The 23,015-nt window shown below is 50.7% G+C and overlaps 6 protein-coding genes across 6 annotated transcripts; 3 read left to right on the forward strand and 3 right to left on the reverse strand.

The window, feature by feature from the left end:
* Positions 1-2,658: 2,658 nt before the first annotated feature.
* LDX57_007724 (uncharacterized protein) lies at positions 2,659-3,614 on the forward strand (the record flags this gene model as incomplete). Its single annotated transcript, XM_046089441.1, has 1 exon — positions 2,659-3,614. The coding sequence occupies exon 1, from the start codon at positions 2,808-2,810 to the stop codon at positions 3,612-3,614; it is 807 nt and encodes a 268-aa protein (XP_045945411.1). The 5' UTR covers positions 2,659-2,807.
* A 1,497-nt stretch (positions 3,615-5,111) lies between these two features.
* LDX57_007725 (uncharacterized protein) lies at positions 5,112-6,716 on the forward strand (the record flags this gene model as incomplete). The annotated part of the gene is made up of 1 exon (XM_046089442.1): positions 5,112-6,716. One exon carries the CDS (start codon positions 5,112-5,114, stop codon positions 6,714-6,716), a length of 1,605 nt encoding a protein of 534 aa, XP_045945412.1.
* Positions 6,717-7,193: 477 nt separating this feature from the next.
* On the reverse strand, positions 7,194-7,775 carry LDX57_007726 (uncharacterized protein; the record flags this gene model as incomplete). Its single annotated transcript, XM_046089443.1, has 1 exon — positions 7,194-7,775. The coding sequence occupies one exon, from the start codon at positions 7,773-7,775 to the stop codon at positions 7,194-7,196; it is 582 nt and encodes a 193-aa protein (XP_045945413.1).
* Positions 7,776-10,921: 3,146 nt separating this feature from the next.
* Positions 10,922-12,939, forward strand: LDX57_007727 (uncharacterized protein; the record flags this gene model as incomplete). Its single annotated transcript, XM_046089444.1, has 4 exons — positions 10,922-10,969; positions 11,025-11,422; positions 11,468-12,332; positions 12,379-12,939. The coding sequence occupies 4 exons, from the start codon at positions 10,922-10,924 to the stop codon at positions 12,937-12,939; spliced, it is 1,872 nt and encodes a 623-aa protein (XP_045945414.1).
* Positions 12,940-18,806: 5,867 nt separating this feature from the next.
* Positions 18,807-19,392, reverse strand: LDX57_007728 (uncharacterized protein; the record flags this gene model as incomplete). The annotated part of the gene is made up of 3 exons (XM_046089445.1): positions 18,807-18,927; positions 19,029-19,046; positions 19,106-19,392. The coding sequence occupies 3 exons, from the start codon at positions 19,390-19,392 to the stop codon at positions 18,807-18,809; spliced, it is 426 nt and encodes a 141-aa protein (XP_045945415.1).
* A 2,552-nt stretch (positions 19,393-21,944) lies between these two features.
* On the reverse strand, positions 21,945-22,319 carry LDX57_007729 (uncharacterized protein; the record flags this gene model as incomplete). Its single annotated transcript, XM_046089446.1, has 1 exon — positions 21,945-22,319. The coding sequence occupies one exon, from the start codon at positions 22,317-22,319 to the stop codon at positions 21,945-21,947; it is 375 nt and encodes a 124-aa protein (XP_045945416.1).
* Positions 22,320-23,015: the final 696 nt, after the last annotated feature.

The raw sequence follows: 23,015 nt of genomic DNA on the forward strand, positions 1-23,015 counted from the left end.
TGCCCTCGGAGGAAGTGCCAGCTATTCCTTAAAGTCAAGCTATTCTGTTTAGCCATCAATGTGCCGATTTTCTTGTTTTCACCGTGCAACACCAAGCCCACAGAGACAATGAAGTTGGCTCACTGGGAGGACAAAAAGGACAGTTTCAACGTAGGAAGGCTAGTCGCCGCACGTAAATGGACAGAATTGGTGCGTCCGTTTGCTGGCGGAAACACTGAGCCCCATGATTCAGGCATTTCGCTCTGGATCACTGTGATACACTTCACGCACGTGGGCTTCTTGCACCTCTTTGAGTTTGATGAACTTGAATACCATTGCCAGCGAGAAAGACGTCACCAGTGTGACTCCGGTTATAATAGTGGTGATCAAGGCCATGATAGACCAATCGCCATCGCGCGGTGTAGATATTGATGAGAGTGGTGGTAAGCCCGGCAGCTGCGTTCATGATGATGGGCCTGGGCTCGGGTCGAGTCTGGTCGCTTCACGCAAAGCGGGAAAAGGAAGGGCCGCTTACGTGAAGTGTCGATGAGCGAGCCAGATGTAATTGTTACGCCATTCCCAGTAGAGCCATCCTAGTGTTGCTGTAGACACAACAAACAGGATACAGGCAATCGCCAAAAGTGGGGGGTTTTGGATGGTATTTAGCACTGCCTGTCCGACTTGGTCCTTTGCCAGAGCGTTCTGGACCTGACCAGACTTCTGTAGAGCCGTGAACGTCCCAGGGGCTATGAGATACCCGGCGAGCAAGGTCCAATGTGCTATGCTGGCTATAGCGTTGTACGTCCAAGGCATGTAATCTACCTCTAAAAGCATCTCTATATACCGTGTTTGACCGGCAAAGGGAACTGGATGCTGAGTTCCGGGCGACATATGTCTTGAGCTAGGATGACAGTCTAGAATCTGATAATATGTTGGATAGTGCATGAGACAAATTGACAAACATAACGGCACACGATAGATAGGGGAGATTACCGACACCGATGGCTCTATGGTAAGGAGCTGTTGGTGATTGTATTAGCGTCCAAGATTTGAACCCAGCGCGATGGGAGGGGGAATAATATGTTGCCTTCCACACTCCGGTACCGGTCATATGAGCATGGGCGACATGCGTAGCAGCTATCTCAGTGTCAGAGTCGGCAGACGATTTAATCAATTTTCTGGTACAAATGACGCTCAGCCATCAGACCTCAATATCCTACGAAAGGGTAAGATTGGGGAGAGCCCACTCGACCTCTTTCTTTTCCTGATTGCACGGTGAAGCTTTCGATTCAACCCGCATGCATCTACACCTAGGCGGCCATTACTAGCGGGCTGGTAGCCGTCCCCACATAACCACAAGGCTATGAATTTATATAGTCCGGACGCTCGTGCACTCGTTTCTACCCTGCGATAATTCTGCGGTATGCGTAGATGGTGTCTTCACAGAATCGGGGGAAGCAGGAACAAATTCGCAAACGGCGCAATAATCTCCTCCGTCGCCATAATGATTTCTGGCGGCTGTACGGGATCCGCAGTTGGACCATACTGGAGATGCCAAATGGCCGGATTTACACGTATCGATCCCATCCTTACATTCCTGCCCCAACTGACTGTGACATTGTGAGTTTCCGGCTGCCTGCAATAAGATTCTATATTGATGGATTCAGCGGGAACGACCCCAACCAACTGTGCACAAAGCACCGGCGGATTATGGGCCGACATGTGCGGCCGACATCACGTTACCACCAGTGCCGTCTCTGAAGGTCCTTGGACGCCAAAGTCATCTATGGGATTGGCTATCAAGACAACAGGATAGAGTCCTGCCGGTTAGATCGCGGCGCAAATCTTGATTCCCTGCGGTCTAAAGCCCATCTTCCTATTGAGATACCTCATGGCCTGCTTTAACTGGAGCGATTGAGAACGGAAGAATATGGGCAGATGCAGGCTCTTGTGAAAAGACCCACCAGAATCAAACACACCATTCACCGGCAGTTTATAATATGTTTGGTAATAGGCTAGTTACAGTACGTATGGTAGTTGGTGTATGTATTTCACCGAGGCTGGGGGGGGTGAATATTATCATTGGCGCCAATGTCAATAAGAACCTCTCACTGTGTAGCGGAGGGGACCGTCGTAGTTTGGAATTTCGGCGAATTTCGCGGTTAAACAATGGAGCATATAGTGATTGGAAAATCCGACACGACGCCTTGTAGGCAATGAAGGGCAGAAAGAAATCGCGGTCTACCGTGATTGGGGAGCATTCATGCTAGCGAGACAGGTCTTGAGGATTCCTTCATTGGGGAATTCCTGGTGCCGCAGATGATCAAGGTTATATTGGAACTACTACGCGCACTTTCAACTGGGAATGCGGAAGCTGAGAACCATGACCGAGCCGAAGCCCCAAATGACCGAAGCCCCAAATGAGGTGGCCAAGGGTGCCAATTTGATACGAGCTCTTACAGAGAGATATTCCATTTGCATTCGGATGGGGATGTCCTCGACCCTTGTTCTGGTGATGCTATCTCTACCGTTGAGCATTCAACAGTTCATCACTTTCGTGATCATGCGCACTTGGCGAGAGGCCCGGTTGCACGCGCGAGATAGACGGGCAAGGATCTTTGGAAAAGCCCGCTTTTTTATGCCTTTTGCAGCGAGTGAACACGAGATTAGAATGCTGTTCTTATAGCTAAGTTTCTAGCCATGTAGGCTAAAGATTGAAACTTCCCTTGCTCTCATAATTGCCCGTACTATGGCCAGCTGAGGGCTTTACATTAAGCGACGTTCTTCCCTTGCTGCTGTATTGGACTTTACTGGGCTAACTATTGTGCATGACAATGACAGCTTCTCCGCAACCCTTACCAGAATTATCGGCCAGTCTACGTCCTCCACTCGTCTTGGATCATGTCCGAATAGTGTTGCCATGCTTGTCCCCAGCACAGCTCGAGTGTGCGCAGCTGTGGATCGACGAAGCACGAATCTTTCAGGATTCCTCCTTTACGTTGGTCACACTGGTCGAACGAATGTGGGGTCTCACGTACGAAGAGGTGACCTTTGCACGACTCCGGATCTATGGGCCTTTCACCGCGGACTGGTTGCAGCGTGTGGTGCCCGATCTCCGTCCGACACAGATGGCACTGGCCCAGTGGGCGGTGGAGCACAATCGGCTCATGATGGAGTGCCCAAAGCCGGCCGCCTCCGGATCGCATCGCACGCTTCGTCACATCGTCACGCCGGATATACTGCCAGGGCTCTTAGGTGTATCGAGTCCACAGCGTAGGAGTCTCAGTCGCCGACTCCGTCCATTATGGGATGTCTGGGACCCGGCCGGACAATACCCTTACACTACGGCCGACCGGCTTAGGAGTGCGGCGATGCGAATGGAACGACGATGGTGGCGGTCGCTCTGGCCTGGGCTGTCGCACGAAAGACCCGTCACACTCAACCAGCTCATCGGTGTCTTTCCCCATCTCGAGTCGGATGCTGTGGATGAGGTCAAACGGTTCATGGGGCGGCGGGTGTGGCGGGTAAGAACGGCATCCGCTACGATGGAGGACATAATGTTATATCTACAGCGAGGAAAACAAATCTCGGATGCGGACATGCGTTACGCACGCAGGCATTTGGGCCTGGAATAGGAAGGCACGAGGAATCTAGAGCCTCATTTAATGGGAAGCATATGTAGATTGGCCATTCCCAGCCTTGTTCATTCTGCTACACAGTATGCAGCGCCTTTTCTGTAGCATGCAAGTTCTGGATGGGTACTCCTCGACAATCCGTGATCAGGGAGGATTTATCAGGCCCCCGAGGACAGAGGCATTCCTATACTCGGCACATTCTATTGCTGCTTTCATTTCATATTCCCCACGGGCTCGTGCCCCTAAGCTTGCCGTAGTGCGTTTCGTAGTTCCGGGGCGGCTCTCCAAACGCGACAGTGGGCGGCCAGCTTCACTTCAAGCTCGAATTACGGGAGTAGCGACAACCCCTGGGATACGTCAATTACGACGGCGGTTAGACACTGAAAAATATGCAGACAGTGCACCTATAATTGATCCCCTCGCTTCTGCTGCTCCCATTGCTCTCTCGTCCTTCAAACCTTGGGAACAAACCGTTTCCGAGCTTGTTTGACGTCTTGGAGTCGAACTCGCGTAGTGTCCAGCGCGATCGTCAGTCCGCGAGCCAAAGCGATATGGTGATCGAGTGGGTGGTTATTGCAGGGCAGCGTGCTACTGTGGATGACAAGGGTAGGGTGTACCAGCAGACGCCCAGTGAACCAAGTGAAATAGTCCTCATGAACGTGCTTTGGTGATAGCAATGCTACTCGTGAACTCGGCTACAACTATGCAACAGCAGGGGGCCACTACCGGGCATTTCTATACAAACCAATGCTTTACGTCATGGGCTCATCTCGCTGGGTCTTATTATCTGTTTGGTCACTGTTCCCTGGCAATATGAGCATTTCCCGAGTATCTTATAAGCCCACAAATTGGAAAGTATATTGGGGCGAGCAACTTCAGGACTGTCTGTCAATACCGGCCGCGGGGTCCTGTAGGGCAACTGATATAATGAGCAGATCCAAAAATGATTGCAGCGTGTATCATTCCTATTAAGAAGCCATTCCTATTCCTGTACAGCAGAGCAAGTAAATGCCCACACAAAATGCCCGGTCATAACGATCTGTGTCCCATGTTAAAGGAGCGTGCAGAAGGCGCAACACGCCCCTGGGTCATAGTATCTGACGTTAGATAGGGTCCCAACTTATCGCTGAATCCACCAGTGGGAAACTCTGATAGAAAAGGGAGTGTTAAGAAGTTCCTCGGGGTAGCGTTCGATTACTGTAACCCCTCGATCTGCAAACAGGAAGACCTAATTTTGTTTTATACACTCAACACACCGGTGAAAAGAATACATAAGCCTATGGAAACCTAGTGCTATGAAACGCTAGCGCTATCAAGGGTGAGGTCTCAACCAAATATATAAATACCAGGCGGTTACCTCGGCAATCTGTGAATGCCATCTTAGTATTTTTGAGCTACGGAGCGGGAACGAGGTGAGAGCGAGCACCCTTGTTCTTATTGTATGATGGAATCAACTGTGGGCTTACCAATTATGGACATATAGGGGAGTCCTACACAATGCCCTTTCACGCTCTTCCGCCTGAGATTGTATCGCACATTGCGGACCAACTGGCGTCGATAAAGGACCTTTACAGCCTCTTAAGAGGTAACAAAAACCTCTTTAACATCCTCATCGACGATCTGTATCAAAGAAATATCACATCTGACGGAGGGTCAGCCCTTATATGGTACGCAGTTTGGGGGTGCGACCGTGGGATAAGCAGAATGCTGGATGCAGGCGCTGACATCAACGTCCGATCGCCGAATGAGGTCCAGTCGACAGCACTCATAGAAGCTGTGTTGCATAAGCATACCCATGTTGTGCGCCTTCTCCTGGGGAATGGAGCGCTGCCAGACGCTGCCGACCTGCGCGCCCGAAGGCCATTGTCTGTGGCGACCAGTAGCCGGACCGACATGGCGATCACCAAAGCTCTCCTGGATTCCGGTGCTAGGCCGAACGCTTTGGCGTTTGAGAAGCGTTCTCCGCTGACGGAGGCAATCCGGACTAACCAGGAATCCAAAGTGGCATTGCTTTTGGAGCATGGGGCTAACCCTAATACCTTGAGGGACAGAAATACGCTCTTACATGTCGCTGCTTCGAATAACGCAGCTCCGGCGATAATTTGGATGTTGATAAAGGCTGGTGTGCCAGCGGATTCTCAGAATGGCTTCGGAATGACACCACTCCAGGTAGCAACTGCCAATTCGTGCGTACGCGCGGTGCGCGTATTGCTACGTTATGGTGCCGATCCGAATTTCAGAGGAACGCACCGGTATAGAGAAAGACCGACTGCTCTTTTCTATGCTGCGACAAAGCCGCGAAGCCGCAGGAAGGATAACACAGCCATTATCCGGGCCCTAATCAGCCACGGAGCCCACGTCAATGCTGTGAACTCTGAGCAGAAGTCCCCTCTATTATTCGCAATCTCGAAGGGGGCCATCAAACAAGCGCAGACACTCCTCGAGAGCGGTTCCAACATGATGGCGAGAGACGCCGAGGGTAAAACAGCGCTTCACCTAGCCGCGTCGTCATTGAGCTGTAGTCCGGATATGTTGAACTGGCTCGTCAGCGAAGGGGTCGACGTGAATGGTGTTGAAGGAACGATGAAGGAAACACCGATTTTCAGTGCCATCCGAAGCAGGGGACAGATGGGGATCGAGCGGGAAAGCAGAGAAGAATGCGTCCAGACCCTTCTATCGCTGGGGGCCTATGTCAACTTTCAGAATTTGGAAGGGTTGACGCCTATTTCTCTTGCTGTGCGAAGAGGATATGTCGGATTGGCTACTATGCTACTTGAGTATGGGGCTCTGGTAAACCTGAGGGACAGCCAGGGGCGGCCACCTCTGCATCATGTCGGGCAGGACTGTTTTGGATATCAGGGGCAAGAGCTATGTTCCTTGCTCATTGTGAACGGGGCGGACGTCAATTCTCGAGACCATTCGGGTTACACAGCATTGCACAGGCTAATTGAAAGAGGATCTTGGGAGGCAGTCGCCGAGTTATTGAAGGCCGGAGCCGATAGATGCGCCATGACGCACGATGGAAGATTCCCGCATGATATGGTCCCTCCGAGCCCATGGGCAGAGACAAAGCGGTTGTTCGTTCGGTATTATGCTCAGTAAGCATAATTCGCTCGCCCTGCATGGCACAAGTGCGGCCTTTGTCTGAAAAGCCAGAAACCGCCTATATTTGTGTTGCTCTTTTTGAAGCCTGATGAGCTTGATGTGCCTGGTGTTGGGCAGATGATTAGTTGATTCAATTATTCCAAAGCGCCGTCTAACTAATACTAGTAGCTCCTGGGGAAGTGCAAGGACTCGTGGTGTTACGTCAAATCAAGCTCCACCCATACGACACGGTGATGAGTATGATATTTTATTAGTAGCCATATGAAAGGGCATCTACGCGCTAAAGATAAGATTTCGTTGCGTTATATGTGAACGGTATTGATTAGTTGAGGTTGAATCGTTCTGGCGTTCACTATCTATCCATTCCATGCACATTCGTCGAGTCTGCCTAGAAGCTAGCCATCCGAAAGTAAAATCTACCATTTTTCCTTTTTGCAACAGGTAACTTGCAAACCCTATCAGATACCCAATAGCTCAGCGTTGGTTGGCTTCCTGAACCTGCGCGTCGTCCATAGTGTCAGAGTGAATCTTATCGTACAAAGCGGTTGCGGTAGCCACCAGTATGCCTCCTCGGGTGACCGTAGCCTCGAGCCAGGTCGGTCCATCCCGGGTAATCTTCCGTGAGACGGCCATCAGGAGGTCGCCAGGGCCAAACTTCCCATAATAGAACACGCTGAAATTTCGGATCTTAGAACGATCTCCACATTTATCGAATACCCGATGACAGAGTAAGTTGACTAGCAACCAGTAACCATTGGCCTGTTGGTCGTGAGGGACAATTGCCACAGCTTGGGTACTGAATTCAGTAGTCGGTTGAAAGCTCACAGAATCCTGGAACTGGCCCTCCAGTGTGTCGAGTCTGCATTCTGGGATAGCTTGGCCGAGATCCTTTAGGTCTGGCAATGGGGACGGCGTACAGCACGGGCACTCCGATGTCGAGGCTGAGGAATCGGACGGTGCGTCAGCGTATTCAGGTAAAACGCTGGGATGAAGTGCTTGAAGGGAATTCGGCTGGAGGGTCGGTGTCTCCGGACGATGGACAACAGGCTGAGACATCGTTCTATCGGGCTATTCGGACCAGTCAATTGGGGTAAGGCTTTCGAATGAATATGGGCGTTTATTTTCTTTGAAGGGAGGGAACGAGGTGAACTGCTTGGATACGAGGAGCAGAGGCTGGGTGGCAAATGGTTGATGTTGAGCTTTATATACTAGAATCGTAGAGCTGCGGTGCTCATAAGATACTAAATGGCTCAATGCCTCCTCGTTATAAGAAATGCTGTCGGCATTCTTACTACTCCAGATGGTCTAAGATCTGCCTTCCCCGTTTCCGGTGATTGGACACATCCCCTTACCTACTCCGCGGGCTTTCCACCACGGGAATGTAATAATGTTGCCCTTCACAATTATAGAGAGGCCCAGTTGAAGAGTAGGATTATCACTGCGAGAGATCCCTTGCGATAAGCGCGGTCAGATGCCCGGGTATGTCTTGGGCTTTCGATCCGAAGCGAGTGCGTCGATAACAGAACGTGTCATGTCAGAGTGCTGGTCAAGTGGCAGCCACTTTACGTAAGTCACATGTTGGCAGAGACACGAAACAAAATCACCTCAGCGGTATATTCCAACCGTCGACCGGTCAACTCATCCTAGTGGCATGGATAGTAAGTCATTGCAGATACCCGAGTATATCACGCCCGAACGCCATTGATCATCCTGACCTTAGGTAATTGCCCGGGCAAAATGGAGTGGAACTAGGGGATCGTCAGAAATGCTCGTCGTTTGCCCGGTTATCTTTAACTGCATCCGTCTTCTTCTGACCACCATACATGGTTATTTTCGCGGGATAGAATTTCCATTTGTACATCGCGGGGTAGACTTTTGCTAAGTACGTACCCCGGTAGCGTGACGGGAGTCAGTCATTTGGGATGGGATATTTCCATTTCTGGTTCTTTTTGTTATAGATGGGCTGATGCCCAGCTCAGGGTAAGTCAAAGTGGGTCCACCCCATCGAAGCAAAATAATGCCCGGGCAATCAACGAAGGGCGAGGAGGCAGTTGCACGCGAATTGCACGCGGAGCGACTGCCCGGCCCCAGAACCTTTATTTTTTTTTTCTTTACTTGCAGACGGCCTCCTATGCTGCTCTCCTTCGCGCCCACATACCCGGACTTTTTCTTGTAGAACCCCTGACAATAACCATATTTCCCTTGATTCGAGCGGTGAATTTACGGAACTGATCTAGTAATTTCAATTTGGCAACCTTTAGGCAGACGGAGGATGCCGCTGGACCTATCTTATGAAACTGGTGCTTAAAGCCTACGTCGCATATCCTAAACTCTCGGCTCGGTTCTAAGGCCTGTCGTCCTAGCTTTTGAGAACGGGGCTATTAATTACAATAGTAGAGAAAGCCGTTTTATTCTCTGCACGGTGTAGTTACACTACTAAGCCGTGGCATGCTAAGGAACTAGGCAAAGAAATTTTCCCGGATCAAGTTGGTCTGAATCAAGAATAAATACGGTTAAATCTAAATGAAAACTTGCTAGCGGGTATCTGTATTCCTTGCCCGGGTTCCAAGCTAGCAGTGGCTATCAGGACCCGTCCCCGGTCACAGTTGCCTCCAACCAATTCAACTGCCTTTGAAATACAAGGAGACCACGGTTCAATTGTCACCCGGTATAATCGGTTCACGATAGTATACGTTGAGATTTTAAATGCCTCCTTGGGTTCGGAGGGTAGCGAAAACCCAATGGCAGAGCAAGTCGACCGGCAGGGAATATCCCGCGGCTCGCCAGTTTTGAGTAATAACAGCTCGGACCGTGGGTTCGACGGTGGGCTGCACTGCTAGTGTATTCCAACAATTATTCCTCTAGTAACGTTTGTCGGTTGATTCAATTGGGAGTCAGAGAAAAGATCATGAATAGCACTCAGTTTACACAAGGAACTACATGTTTATTTTCATGTCTAGAATTAAGGACTTAGTGACTGCAAGGCCGACACGTAGCGGACACTGCCGCAATGACTGGCATCTTAAAGATACTGTAGGGCCCAAAGAGTTCCTAATGCAAACATCATCCAACCAGGCGCGTATCACATTATAGTAGGCGTTAGTCTTTTGACGAACTGTCCCCAGCAGAAAGTTCGGGCCAAGTACGGGTTCCATAAAAGCACCACTCGCTTTTGATGGGCAACCAAGTACTCTAGGCACATCTGGAACTACTGTCGGTATAATCTTCCGCACGTGGTCTACACCCAGTCCAAATTGACTGCACATAAACTCGTTCCAACAGTTACATATAACAGGCCGGACGCCGGGACAATTATCAGAGTTCTTGCGGAAACTTCTTAACCGCTTTTGCAGGAGTGGCATCAGCATTACCCTCGTTCCATATTGCTACATTGGCTATCTCTACAAACACTGGACGGCATGGGTCCTCAACGAATGAGATCCACAGCAGGGCGTATCCGAACGCCCTGCACCATCCCCCCTACAGAGTCACGCCGGGAAGCTCCTGAGCTGGTATGGTGGGCTCTTTGGCGGTCCAGCATCGAAAAGCAAAAAAGGGCTCGAAAAGCCAAAGCGCAAGAGCAAGTACGTCAGGACTGGCTGAGGCGGCTTCGGCCAAGGCGATCCCGAAGCTCTCCTATACCCGCTCCGGGCAAAAACCAGACCTCGCCAACGGCCCCCAGGACACGACCTGGCCCCCAAGCCTAACTGATGCCTAAGACTATCTGATTAAGGACGCAGTTTAATCGCTATTTGGTGCGCTCAAACCTTGGGAAATGCTCATCGGTATTCCAGCACCGGTGTGCCGAGTCATGGACCTGTCGCAAGGATCTGTATTTAGAAACTCAGGGATTTATTGTCGCTGTGTAGAATTTGAGCCGAAGTTACGATATGAAATTCGGTCGGTACTGTTTACCTCGGATCAGCCCGCATACACACAGGATAGATAGTAACAGAGTGAAAGATCAGTGCCAATTGATTTCTCGGAGAAGGTGCACAATGCATTTTCGTATCCCCCGATTCACCGTAGTAGCGCGGTTAAGCGGTAATGCATCATCTCGAGGCTAGGATCAATCCCCCGAGCAGCCATTTACCCGATCTCTACGAAATGATATGATATCCAATATTCTGCGAATATATAACTCCCTTTATAAGCGTAATGGAGCCCATATTCGGGGACGGAAGCTACACAGCCCGGCCGCCATGTTGCACGCCTTACCATTGGAGATTCTCTACATGGTTGCTGATTTGGTGCGTCTATCGCCTTCTCCAATTCTCACCTATACAGATGCTAATTATATATCAGCTACCATGGCATGCCGTTCGATCGATGAGTCAGGCTTCCACAGGATTGCGCGTTGTCTTAATACCCCGAGTGTACGAATCGGTTCGGTTTGGCGCGGGCTCTGAATGGGCTCTGAATGATCTCAACATTGGTGCATTCTTCAGGAAACATGGCAACCCACGGACCGCCCAGCTTCTGCAACACGCCAGGCGGGTCGTTATAGAGGCTCCAATCCAGATCGCAAGATTCCACCGCTGCATGTACCACACAACACCCCGCCTTGCCCCTGTGTCACACGGCCAGTCATTCCTGGGAAGTCCACCTGAACCGACTGCCCATGAAAGCTTCATGGCAGACCTCTCCGCTCAGTTGGGCCAGATTTTCGCCCTGTTCAAAACTGACACACTTCACTCATTCTGGTGCGGCCTTACACTCCTAGCATTTATGCATACTAACGGAGACAGCTGGCACCTAGGCACCTGCATGCCCACGGGCATACTCGATTCGAACGGGTATCTGATCCATCATCAGAGAGATATCAAACGGGTTTCGCTGATGACTGACGGAACGTGCCCGCATGCAGGACAGGGTTTTGGAGGCTTATCAACATTGACATCATTAGCGGAGATAATGTGGGAGGGCATTCGGCATCGCTGGGAGATCGAGATCCTGCGAGAATGCCTGCGACAGAACCAGAGCCATCTGCGCAAACTGCAAATTGGGTGCCTGCTGTCTGGTGCGGATCACCACCTGACTGTTCCCGAGCTCACTCAGCCCTGGCTAGAACTCTCCCATCAACCATACCCACCCAATCCGTTTTCATCGCTATCTTCGCTATCCCTCTCGAACGTGCATTTCCCGAGCGAGCTATCAGCGTCCACGCGAAGTCTCTCATTTCAGTCGCTGCAGGAGCTGCGCCTGCTTCAATGTGGCAATCAGCTGCACTTTCTGTGGCTACTGGCGCAGATGGGGAGCCCTCCGCCGTTAAAGTGGCTCGAGATCAACAGCGACCTATTCCACGAATCAGATAACCGACTCGTCTATATAGCCATCGTGGAACTTTTACTCTCCTTCCGTGGTCTGCAGCACCTGCACATCAAGCTGGCCAACTTCCCTCGGTTTCTTCCAGGGTTTCAAGAAGCCATCCTCCACCACCGATCGTCCTTGAGGTCCTTGAGCTTCCATGAGCGTCAGCTAATTGCGGTGGACGAGGAGGGACTCTTCGAGGACATTCGTGATGTCTCCCCACGGTGGACCCGTGACATTCCCCAGGTCCTCCAGCACTGCTCATTGACCGCGTTAGGTTTATGTCTGACCCCGCTCATTGCGGTAAGTACAACGCCCTGCATGAAAGCCATACCACTGACCAGAGCAGCATAATCTCTTCGTCCATGTCGCAGAGCGCTCGTCAATACAACTGCTCCACGTCCGATTCAGTGGAGAAGAGAGAGCCCATCGCAATATCCGGCGTGAAATCATGTCTGAATTACACAGGGCAGGGGGCCAAAGTCACTCTACCAGCCGGCATAATCGCCACACCTCCGCTCGATATCGGATCTTTTCGCCTTTTACCTGGACTGCAACCGAGCAGCGACATGTCCGGTCGGGCCCGGTTAATGTGGAAGCTCGGGAGTTTGTTTCGTTTTCTCAGTGGGCGTTCAGTCCAACCGGATTACCCTCCCTGCAAATCCTGGCCTTCGGGGACTTTTCTCATCAGGGTCGGTATCGTCAGCAACAGTTCCTAGTTCGCCGGAAGAATGGGGAGAGGGATCGGCCAGCAAGGCGGCTATGCTGTTGCAAGCATGACTGTTCGGATGGCTGGACGTTCGAAGAAGCCAGTATGGACGATTCTTCTCTTTGGGATGGGCTTCCACTGGATGGACCCCGGTTCCTTTCCACGTGCCCGACGGGTGAAATGCTGGAGTCTCCCGATTAAATCCGACAAGACAATGTGACTGGCCTCCGTGTCAGAAAGTTATCAGATGCTGCGATTCTCATGGCAGATGTGTGGAACAGGGGGCGCATGGCTAAGATTGCTCGGATTCGATCTTGCTACAGGCTGTACATCAAGAATAACAATTGTATTCGTATACTTTCTGACTTGGATATCATAGTCCCCAGGCTGTGGAACGTAGCTGTATTCAAATAACGACTAGTTTACACGATGTGTTTATATTGCAGATTGACCGTTGGGTAAGCACTGTGGATCTACGCCAGGGGCGGCAAGATGTCCGAACATATCACCATAGGTATAGCCGACGCACTGCACATTAGCATCAGATCCTTTCTTTTCCGAAACAGACCCAATGTTTGAGAATGTACCCCCATGCATGGAGGTTTGAGAAAAGCCATCTTCCGTGGGGAGTAACAAAATGCCACACAGGTGTCGATTGCCAAAGCGGGTATTCATGAGGAACGGAAAGAAGGACCCGTGGATTACAATACTCTTGGCACAGGCACCATTTTGCTGCGTACCGGCCAACTACAAGCTGTTTGATTCGGAGACATCTGAGCTTAAACACCGAGCGATTAGGAGCGCCTTCTATTCATCTCCGCGAAACGGTCAGACTAGTTATTTCACCCTTCCCCGGCCACCTAGCCGATTCATTCTCTTTTCTGTCTTGCACTTGAAAGCTAACGCACCAGATGTCCAATTGGAATTCTGAATGGAACCATGTCCCGGGAACTTCGTTTAAGAGACTTGAAGCTCTTCGAGAGATACTAGGAACGCGGTCTCAACAGGCCAATCAACTATCAAACCAGTTGCACGCAGATTGGCCCGTCGAAGAGCCTGCCGATCCCGGAGAATATCAATGGTTCGATAGCATTCAAAACGAGGGGAATGAGGTTGTCAATCAAGTGAACGATGTCGGAGATCATCACGGAGAGTTCTCGTTACTCCTGAAAGAGTATAGCTTCCAATCATTGTCGTGATGGGCACGTATTTAGGAATCCTCGTTAATCATATTTCAGGCTAAATGACCGAACGGAGTACGTCAGATGACATCTTAGGATCTTCCCGTCTCATTATTCTTTTTCTTCATACTGTGAAAACAGAAGAATAATAGAAGACCACAGTTTGGATGGAGCCCGATGACGTATGTTAGGAGCTGACAATTTGCAACAGGGTACTGGAGAATAGTATAGATGAACAGAAACAGTGGAACAGGCAGTTGAGCTGGGCGCTTGATCTACTCCAGAAAGCGCTAGGTTTGGATGGGGACACTAGCACAAGGTCGCCGGCTGGGAGGCGAAAGGGCTGAAAGATGCACGTCTACCAAATAATTGAAGACTTGGGCGAAGGTGCACCGAAGACAATTGGTTTCAAATACTTATTTCCATTTTTTTGTGAAGGACAAGTATATGATGAGATTAGACCGCAACACCGGAGCCTTAGTCCTCTGAGAAAAAGGGTTCATGTATTCTACCGTATGTAGCATAGCAGGAGGGAAAAGATTCATTATCAATTCCCGCTATCGAATCAACAGACTACGCAAATTGCAAAAGCAGCATTAGAAGCGGTTAGCGCATATTGCCCTCGGGTGCTTCCTCTCTTACGAAAGCGGCACTAGTTCATCTCATTCGAGGATGTGAAATAGCAACGAATAGCAATTTATACCGATAACCTGTTAATATATAAAAACCATGTTTTACGAGCTGTAGATGAGACAGTTTCAAAAGCGAAACAGCCTACCAAACAGCTCGCTACTACAGAAAACCCTTCTATCCACGAGGAGGGCCAGAAACAATTTCAGCGAGATAATAAGACCTCTTAAAGCTTACGACTCTATGCCTAGAGATACAAAGCCTGCAGTGGACCACACGGATGGGTACCACCACGCTGCAGTGAGTATCATAATCTAGGACGTGGGCATTTACAATGCCCGAATCAAGTTCCTAATCAATTCTTCTAAAAAGACGCAATTGTTCTGTTGATAAAGGCTCTAGGAACTTACATAGTAGTAGAAATCAGATGGAGGTGCCTCAATTACGTTACAGAAGTGTAAGTGTAGAACTACTTTACAGTATGCTGTACATACGAAAGGGCGATTTCGGTCGAACTCGTCATCGTGCGGCTGCTTAGTTACAAGTCGTATTTTGGATCTTCTTAAGTGCAGTGATGCAATATTATTAAACTATAAACGAATCGGTACGGGATCTGGCAGATCTTTGCTTCCAGGGCCATCAGGTGATGGACATGTACTGGTCCCCAGCACCGCGTAGAGGTGTCTGCCTTTCGCTGGGGTGGGAGATCCATCGTAGTGATGGCCCAGGGCACAGGCTATACAACATAGGGCCCAAGGCCATGTCGGGGACAAATGCAACACAGGAACACCATCCCTGTGAAGGGGAAGATACAACACAGGGCCACCATACCTGCGAAGGGGAAGATACAACACAGGGCCACCATACCTGTGAAGGTTGCAAAAAGTACAAACGGTAATCCGCAAGGATATACCATAAAGACACTTTTGTGCTTAGCACATTCAGTGAATGAGGCCAGGAAGCCTGGCTCTAAAATCAACAGAACTGGGTGGTGGTACCGGCCTTATATCTTCAGTCCTTTGGTGAACCAGCAAGACCAATTGTGCAGCGCTAGTTCCCAGCCTCCTCCCCTCATCCGTAGGAGGCGGGCATGTCATGTAGCAGAAACACAAACGGTCTTTCAGGTTCAACACAAAATCTTTAGCCGTCTCCGCTGGGTATCGCCGGATCCAATTGCCCAGAGACGGATGGTGGCTGGAGGGTCACGGGCTGTCGACCGGCCATGATCAACTTGCGACTCGATGGTCAAAAGTGACCGAAAGTTCCCCACTGGACTAGTTGATTCGGCCATAATGGCCGAGGTGGGCATGGCATGGTGGGCATCTTCAAACCCACGATGAGCTATTCCCAGATCGCTCCAGGGCTATGACGCTCTGAAACATGGGCAAACCTTTCTGAATTACCCGTCCGGCTGTGGGATGGAGACCACTTGGGTCCAGAAGCCGGGGAAAATGGCGAGTACAAGTTGCCCAAGTGAATGCAATGGCTACGTTAACAGTTCACGCCTTTGCTCGCGTCTACTTTATGTCCAACGTTCGAATAGTTATCATCCATTCTCTGGCTAGTAGTATGAATGCAATATCGCCAGAGTTACCATCTCGTGGATCGTAAATCTAGGTGCTTTATGGGAGAAAACGCAAACGGAGTTTACGAAGTCAGTCACTCTTCTTTGCTGATAATGTATCTACTGACAGTAGCAGCGTCCACGAGCGTCCGTCACGGACTTATGCGAAGCGCAGTATATGTGGTTATGGATGTTGTAGAACGGTAGACTGTGGTGGTCGGGCTGCACGGTGGGCATGTGGATGCGCCTGGGAAAGCTTCATCGTGATGTCAGGACTGATGCGTCATTTCCGGTTCAGTTTTTAGCTGCCAGCCACAAGCCATCCTAGCTAGCCTCATTATGACGCTAGCCGGCTGGTCATCAGTGGCCGCCAACTTGTCCGTGCGAGCGTTCAAATGGAACGTCGATCGCTCTGACCACGACTTAACGCTATCAGGTTGGTCATTTTAAACTCACCGAGCCCATCCTTCCGTATGCACCTGGCCAGGAGCAGCGGCCATCGAGTTTGCCTATTGGTCACGTCACAGAGATTATACATTCGTTCAGACTTGTTCTCGACGGTGAAAGGAGAACCAAATGGGAACAGAATAGGATGGGAACAAAGCAGTCAAAGAACCCAGGCTCTTGACCTCGGCTTAGCCGCCGATCTTCATCCTGCCAAGACCAGACGATTGCACCCGGACCATGATCGTGACATGAGCCTCGACTGTGGCCGTGGGTGTTGACTAATCCAGCACTTCATCGCCTTGCTCAACCGAAGGAAATAATCAGCCAGTCAACAATTCAACATAATCGATCATCCCATTGTATCTTGGTTATAATTTTAAAAGCGCCCCAGCATGAAGTGCACCATCCCAGCCCTTAACAGCGGAGGAGTCCCTGGGGAATCCCGATGGAATACCCCTGCTGATCCAGGAGCACTTCGGGCCTGAATGCACCATACAGGACATTGTGGATTTATCTGTGGGTTCTAGTTCCAGTGGGTTATTCCAAATTCTCTATCTTCGGACAAGATCGACGTGTAGATACTAACGACTTGGCAGCTGGTTTGATTGTCCTGAGGCTGGCAAGTGCGGGGTGGGTGTCAGCCCGCTTCCAGGTGTTTGATCGTCTTGCACGGAACATCTTCCTCGAATCACGGTGGGGGACGCTCTCAAAATTGGTCTGCGGCATCCCGCCCGAGATTCTCTATTGGACAAGTTTCTTCCAGTGGGTCCATCCGCGCATTTTCGACGCCAGCCTCCGAGAGGCGTTCGGAGAGGCACATCATATGTTTGATGTAGTAGGTGCTGGGCTGCGGTTACATTCGAGATCCGGTCTTATCGCAACCCGATTGCGAGGAGCTTAGGTCATTTGTCTTTGGGGATTGCCAATGCACTCGACTGGTCTGCTGGAGAGCAAAGAAGGGACCGGGAAATTCGTATGGCAGGAGCTCCCATAAAGAGTAACGCAGGGACAAACTGGGATATGATTGGTCGATAGTACTACGCCATATGGAGAGGCACGACGAATCCACATGTGTGGCTAACGTGGACAGTGACTAGGGCCCGACAAAAGTCATGAATTATCTCGGCAATAAGGGTCGATGTATGCCGGAGGTCTAAATCTAGTCGAGAGTGGCAGAATGACGTGGCTAGACTAGGAAGGAGAACTTTTGCTTGATTGTAATGAGAGTCCAATAATTGAGCGGCCGCTCAACTGCCCTATGTTGCGTCGGCGACGGTCTATCGCGTTTGAGACAGTGCCGCCAATAGTTTGTGGGGCAATGACCATCGTCATTTCAGTACCAATCTCTCGGGACGGCCCGTCGAACGCTATTTGCCAGCTTGCAAAGCACCCAGCGAGTAAATGCAATTATACTAGGCGAACGAAGCAGGCATCTTGGCAATTCAAACCACACTCGGAACGTTCGGATGTGGGGCCGACACGTTGTCGTCCCTAGGGATTTGCGATTCCTGGACCGTTCGAACAAGGAACCTCCATTCGTAGTCCCACATGAACTACGTAGCCTCCACAAAGTAGACGCGGCACGTACCTCGATAGCCCGTAGACATGCACGCCCTACGACATTGCATACCGAATGATGCATCTCATGAGCCTAACCCAACACCGCATAAAGTAGGGAATATCACACAGCTCAATCCATCAGGGACTAACTTGCTCATCAATCGGAAAAGGGTGTTAGGTACACCAGAACTAGGAGAGATTATAGCGCCAGCTCATTCCAAAAAAGAACAATGCTAGCCCGAAGCAAGCCTCGGCCACACCGAAGTTCCAAGGTGCAATGTGCCTCCAAGTTCAGGAGAACTAACTCGCGATTACTTCGATCCGGCTTAGTGTAGATAGAACGGAGCGGGAGAGAACAGCACCCTGGAGGCGCGGTAGGCTGCAGCAGGCGTGTGGGAGCTGTTATTTGGTTGTGTTTTACTTTTTTTTTATTCGTCTACTGCGTTTGTGGGGTTTTATACGGCGTACGAGCTCGAGATTCTGCTTCATTTGGCGAAGCGCCTGCATAGCCTGTCGTTTCAATAGATAGATAGGCTTCATCGGGGGGATAGAATTTTGATTGATTGATTGATTGACTGACCGATCCTTAATTAAGTGTTCCATTCCGCTATCTGGCGCCATATGGTAGAATCATACCGTTAAGCTCTCCTTGTAACCCTATTCTCGTGAGGGCTTTTGTCGTTGAATCATTTGCTTATCCGGCTCGAGCGTTTGGCGACCTGCGGGGCCCGCGTGCGGAGGTCCTCCATGCTCCGCCGCAAAGCCTCGTTCGCTTCTTCTTGGGTCTTCATGAAAGTTTCAACCGCACTAAACGTATGATTCGTCAGCAGATCCATCTCGGTAGTCCCTTGTGGTGAGGCCAGGCTCCAGCCGATTTTGAGCCACTGTCAAGTTGACTTCCTACCTACCTCACTCTTGCTTCGAGACTGAAACAGCCAGGTTAGCAGATATAATACTGGCATGAATAGCTTGACGGTAGCCTTACTCGCACAAACAAGCGACAACATCACTATTCGGATCAAGGTTCTTGACCGGATCTGACATTGTCGGGGCATAGACTTCATCTGCTTCCCAATCACCGTCTTGTTGGCTTGTGATTGCGTCGGCGTCGACGGATGGCTCACGTGACACGGAAGAGCGATGGCCGAGGTCCTTCGATCGAGCAGTTGACGAGGCACGCTTTGGCAGCTGCGGCGCCTCCGGCTCCTTGTTGCACTGCAAAGCCCTGCGAAGATTATCGAGCCGAGATGGCGCACCGTTGCTTAAAGGCATTATAATGATATGGGGTGCGAACCGCTGGGAATGGTGAGGTATAGCTGGAGGCAAGGATTCTGGACCACCAAAGGCACGAGCACGCTCAAGGGCGCTGAGAAGAACAATAGGATATGATTATCTGAGTAACTGGATTTTGTCTTGTGAACTGCATGATATAGAGAAAGGCCGTGACTCAGGAGCCGCGAAGGGCTGGCGTCACCTTCCCAGCAATTGCGGAAGGTATTCCGCCAGCCATGGGCTATTGACCAGCTGAACTATATGTACATTTGTCATCGTGGGCCTAGCGGGCTTCAAAGGGCGAATGTTTCGGGTTTTTCAGCCGGTTAGACCAAGTGTGGTCAAGGCAAGAAGTATCAGGGGTTTGACAGAAGGGCATCGTTACCCGTCAAATATAGGCAAAGATGCACCTCTGAGGCCCACGGTACCGAGACCCACAAGCCTTCGCCGAGAATTTATTGAGGCTAGAGTGTGTATCGCCTGTCGGAGCATCGAGCAAGTACTCCGTAAACATTGACCAACCTAAGTGGGGGGTGATGCAGACCAGGTGGTTTGTTGGCGTTGAAAATAGTGCCCATTTAGTCGACACGGACGTTGCAAAGTTGCGTGCTCCTAGAATGGTCCTAGGGTGTCTCATCAAGACAAACTCAGGTGGAGCTCGGACTGACTCGTGGGATTAAAGTGATCAGGCGCGATGAGTTTCCTCCGGTCCCTCCCTCAACAAGCGCCTACTGAAAGTGGCCAGCCAGGTAGAGACGGTCTCATGCGCGTTATTTACGCCGATTGGCTCGGTCACTCCACCCAAAATAATGGCCGTAATGCTTAGCGTTTGAAGCTATGGCCCCGACACACTCGTCTGTCCTCGTCACAAAGTTTTCGTTTACCATCTCAACTACCCGTAAGCCCAGCCGAAACGACCGTTTGACCCTTAGTGCATGGCGCCAAAGTAGCCCCCTTGAGAACAGCGCCACACTGGCAGGTAAATATAGTCATAGTCTTCTATGTTGACCCACTTACGCGCCTCAGCATCCTAAGTCAAGCCGCTGGTGCGTTGGGGGCCAGCAAGAAATATATACTTGCATGAAAGGACGTATCAGGACCGCGTGAACGGTGTGGTATGATGGGCACCAAATTGTTCGGCCATAATCCCCGGTCAAACCTGCTGGTGGAGGATGGGAGCCGTGGGGCGGCAAGGCGACCGGCGCAGAAATGGTCGCGGCGCGCGGGACGCCAGCGACTTTTGTCGTGGAATCTCTAGCCCCTGGAGATTCTAAGCTAATGGAAGTTCGAAATTTGTTTTCATTAATCGAAATAACGGTCATTTAAACGCGGTACCGATTTTCCAAGACGACCGTTGAACTCTCGCTGCTAGCTTGCACACGTCTAGCTAATGATGGGCTCGTGTCGGGCTTCCCGCTTGGAACATTAGTGCAAAAAAGACCCATTGAAGATCACCGTCCGCCATCATCCCCTTTAACAGCTACATATGCCCGGGAAACCCGATTGTCGCCGTGGTTGTCCCCGCCCAATTTTCATACCCATCATGGCCGTGTGGAAGGTATCACGTGTTCCTCGCAGGGCCTTACCTCAACGGGCCAATGGGTTTCGATCTTGTGCCAAGCCGAGCCAGACAAGACTGGCCCGCGTGTTGGCGGGCAAATGCACTGCATACGAGAGGATGCAGCGCATGAGCTTAATCTGACACCTTCTTATCAGAATGTTTGTCGACCGTAAGTGTATCTAAACGCTCAGTACAGTAAGTCGAGGCTTTTAGAACGGGTTCTCCTAAGCCCCTATGGATAAATCAGCCTGCCGATCTTGCCCGATTCGACCTAACGCAATACGGTTATCTAGGCCCGCGGAATGGCTAGCTAGCTGTTCGTCGCGACTTGGCCGAGACAGCTACAGGTCCACTCAATGCCGTATCGTCGCAATCTCGGTCCATCGATAACCCATTCGGCGAACACAAGCATAGCCCACATAGTGGTTATTGTCGTGCGCTCATCTGCACTTATTTTCGCACATGTTCAGCCACGCTCTATAGTAACATCAACCTAGATGGGATAATAGTGACTACTCTGTCGGTAATCAGATCAATGATGTGCAGCGGGCTACAGTCGGATGATTTTACCATAATTCCTCAGACAGGGCGTACCGGGAAAGCCATCCGCCATCCACAGGTTGTAAACAGTCCAGGGCCCTAGCTTCCCTAGCCAAACAGGGACGCAATCATGGTGATGAATAAAATGCCGGTCTGTTGATGGCACAATCCCCAGCCTCGGCCCACTTAAGATGGTTCGGGGAGCACGGGGAGCAGGGCAGATTCGGTCTTTGCTCACTTCTATCGACTATGTTGGCTTCAGAGGTTTCATTAGACAAGGCAGCGGATTTACATGCCATTCAGTCTGACCTATTCTCCTTGTAGGCTCGGCCACCCTCTTACCATGTTCCTATTGCCTGGCGTCTAAAGTCATGGCCTAGCCACCAGGTAAACTCAATTCGATCCCTCGCAGTCCCAGACGAGAGGTATTTCGGGTGGATGTGAAAATTAATTACAGCGTGGTTAAGTTCATCATATCTTCCGTTGATAAATTCGGGTCCTCCATGTCACCCATACCCTCCTGGTCTGTCCACATGTTGCCAAGTGCAGTAGCGTCTGGCAGAGCGGAGGTGCCCTCCAGGTCCCATAGTTGTCGCTGAAAGTTGCTGATAGCCTCCTGCATCTGCTGCACAATAGTGTTCATTCTGTCAGAGAGTTCGAAGTTCTGTGCCTCCTGGAGCTGCGTCTGCAAGTCTTCTTTTTCCTCACGAAGAGCTTGGTTTTCGCGTTCAAGTTCCTCTATTGTTCGAAAACATTCCGCATGGGCAACTTCCAGAGTCGTAGACGGGCTCTTTCCGGTGCCACGCGGGGATTGGGTTTGTGCCATCTGAGATGAGCAATTAGCCTGGATTATATACATACAGTATGTTTAGGATCAGAAATCCCAAATCACCCACCATTGATGGCCGTTGAAGGGCACGAGCAGGTCGCGAAGGACCGTTTTCTGGATTTACCTGGACCCGTCTGGCACGAGTCCCAGGTTGAGGAGCGTTTGTGCGCGAATGGGTGGCTCTCGGCATGATACTAGTAGTGAAGATAGAGAGAGAACAACAGATCTGGAAGGAAATCATGGGTTGCAATCGAGGGTAAGACGGTGGGATTTAAGGGCCCATGGGCGGGCGAAGGCGAGGGCTGTCCCGTTTGCTGTAAGGGAAGTCCTAATCTTGCTGACGGGATGCCAGTGAACCGAGGTAGGTCAAGAACAGATTAGCCCTTCAGCGGAAGTCTCTCCGAGTTGCCCACCTGCCCACCTGCCCCCTCTCTGGCACCGATCCAGCCAGGTACCAGCCAGGTACGGACGGGCCCGAGTGGGATAGAGGGGCCAGTGGGCGAGCCCGAAGGCTTTTACCCACCAACGTGAGAAAGAGTGTGTAAAGCGAGGAAGTGCGTGCAGATCATCGGACGGAACTAAAAGCAATTCGAGGCTGCAGGTCGGCCACTGGTCTGTCCACGCAGTGGATAATATCTAGCTTGTCTAGACCCCTGTAAACACGGTGCCTGGTTTTTTCCATTCTCCTTTTGC

Source organism: Aspergillus melleus, assembly GCF_016097325.1.
Source record: "Aspergillus melleus strain CBS 546.65 chromosome Unknown contig4, whole genome shotgun sequence".
NCBI classification, from domain to species: domain Eukaryota; kingdom Fungi; phylum Ascomycota; class Eurotiomycetes; order Eurotiales; family Aspergillaceae; genus Aspergillus; species Aspergillus melleus.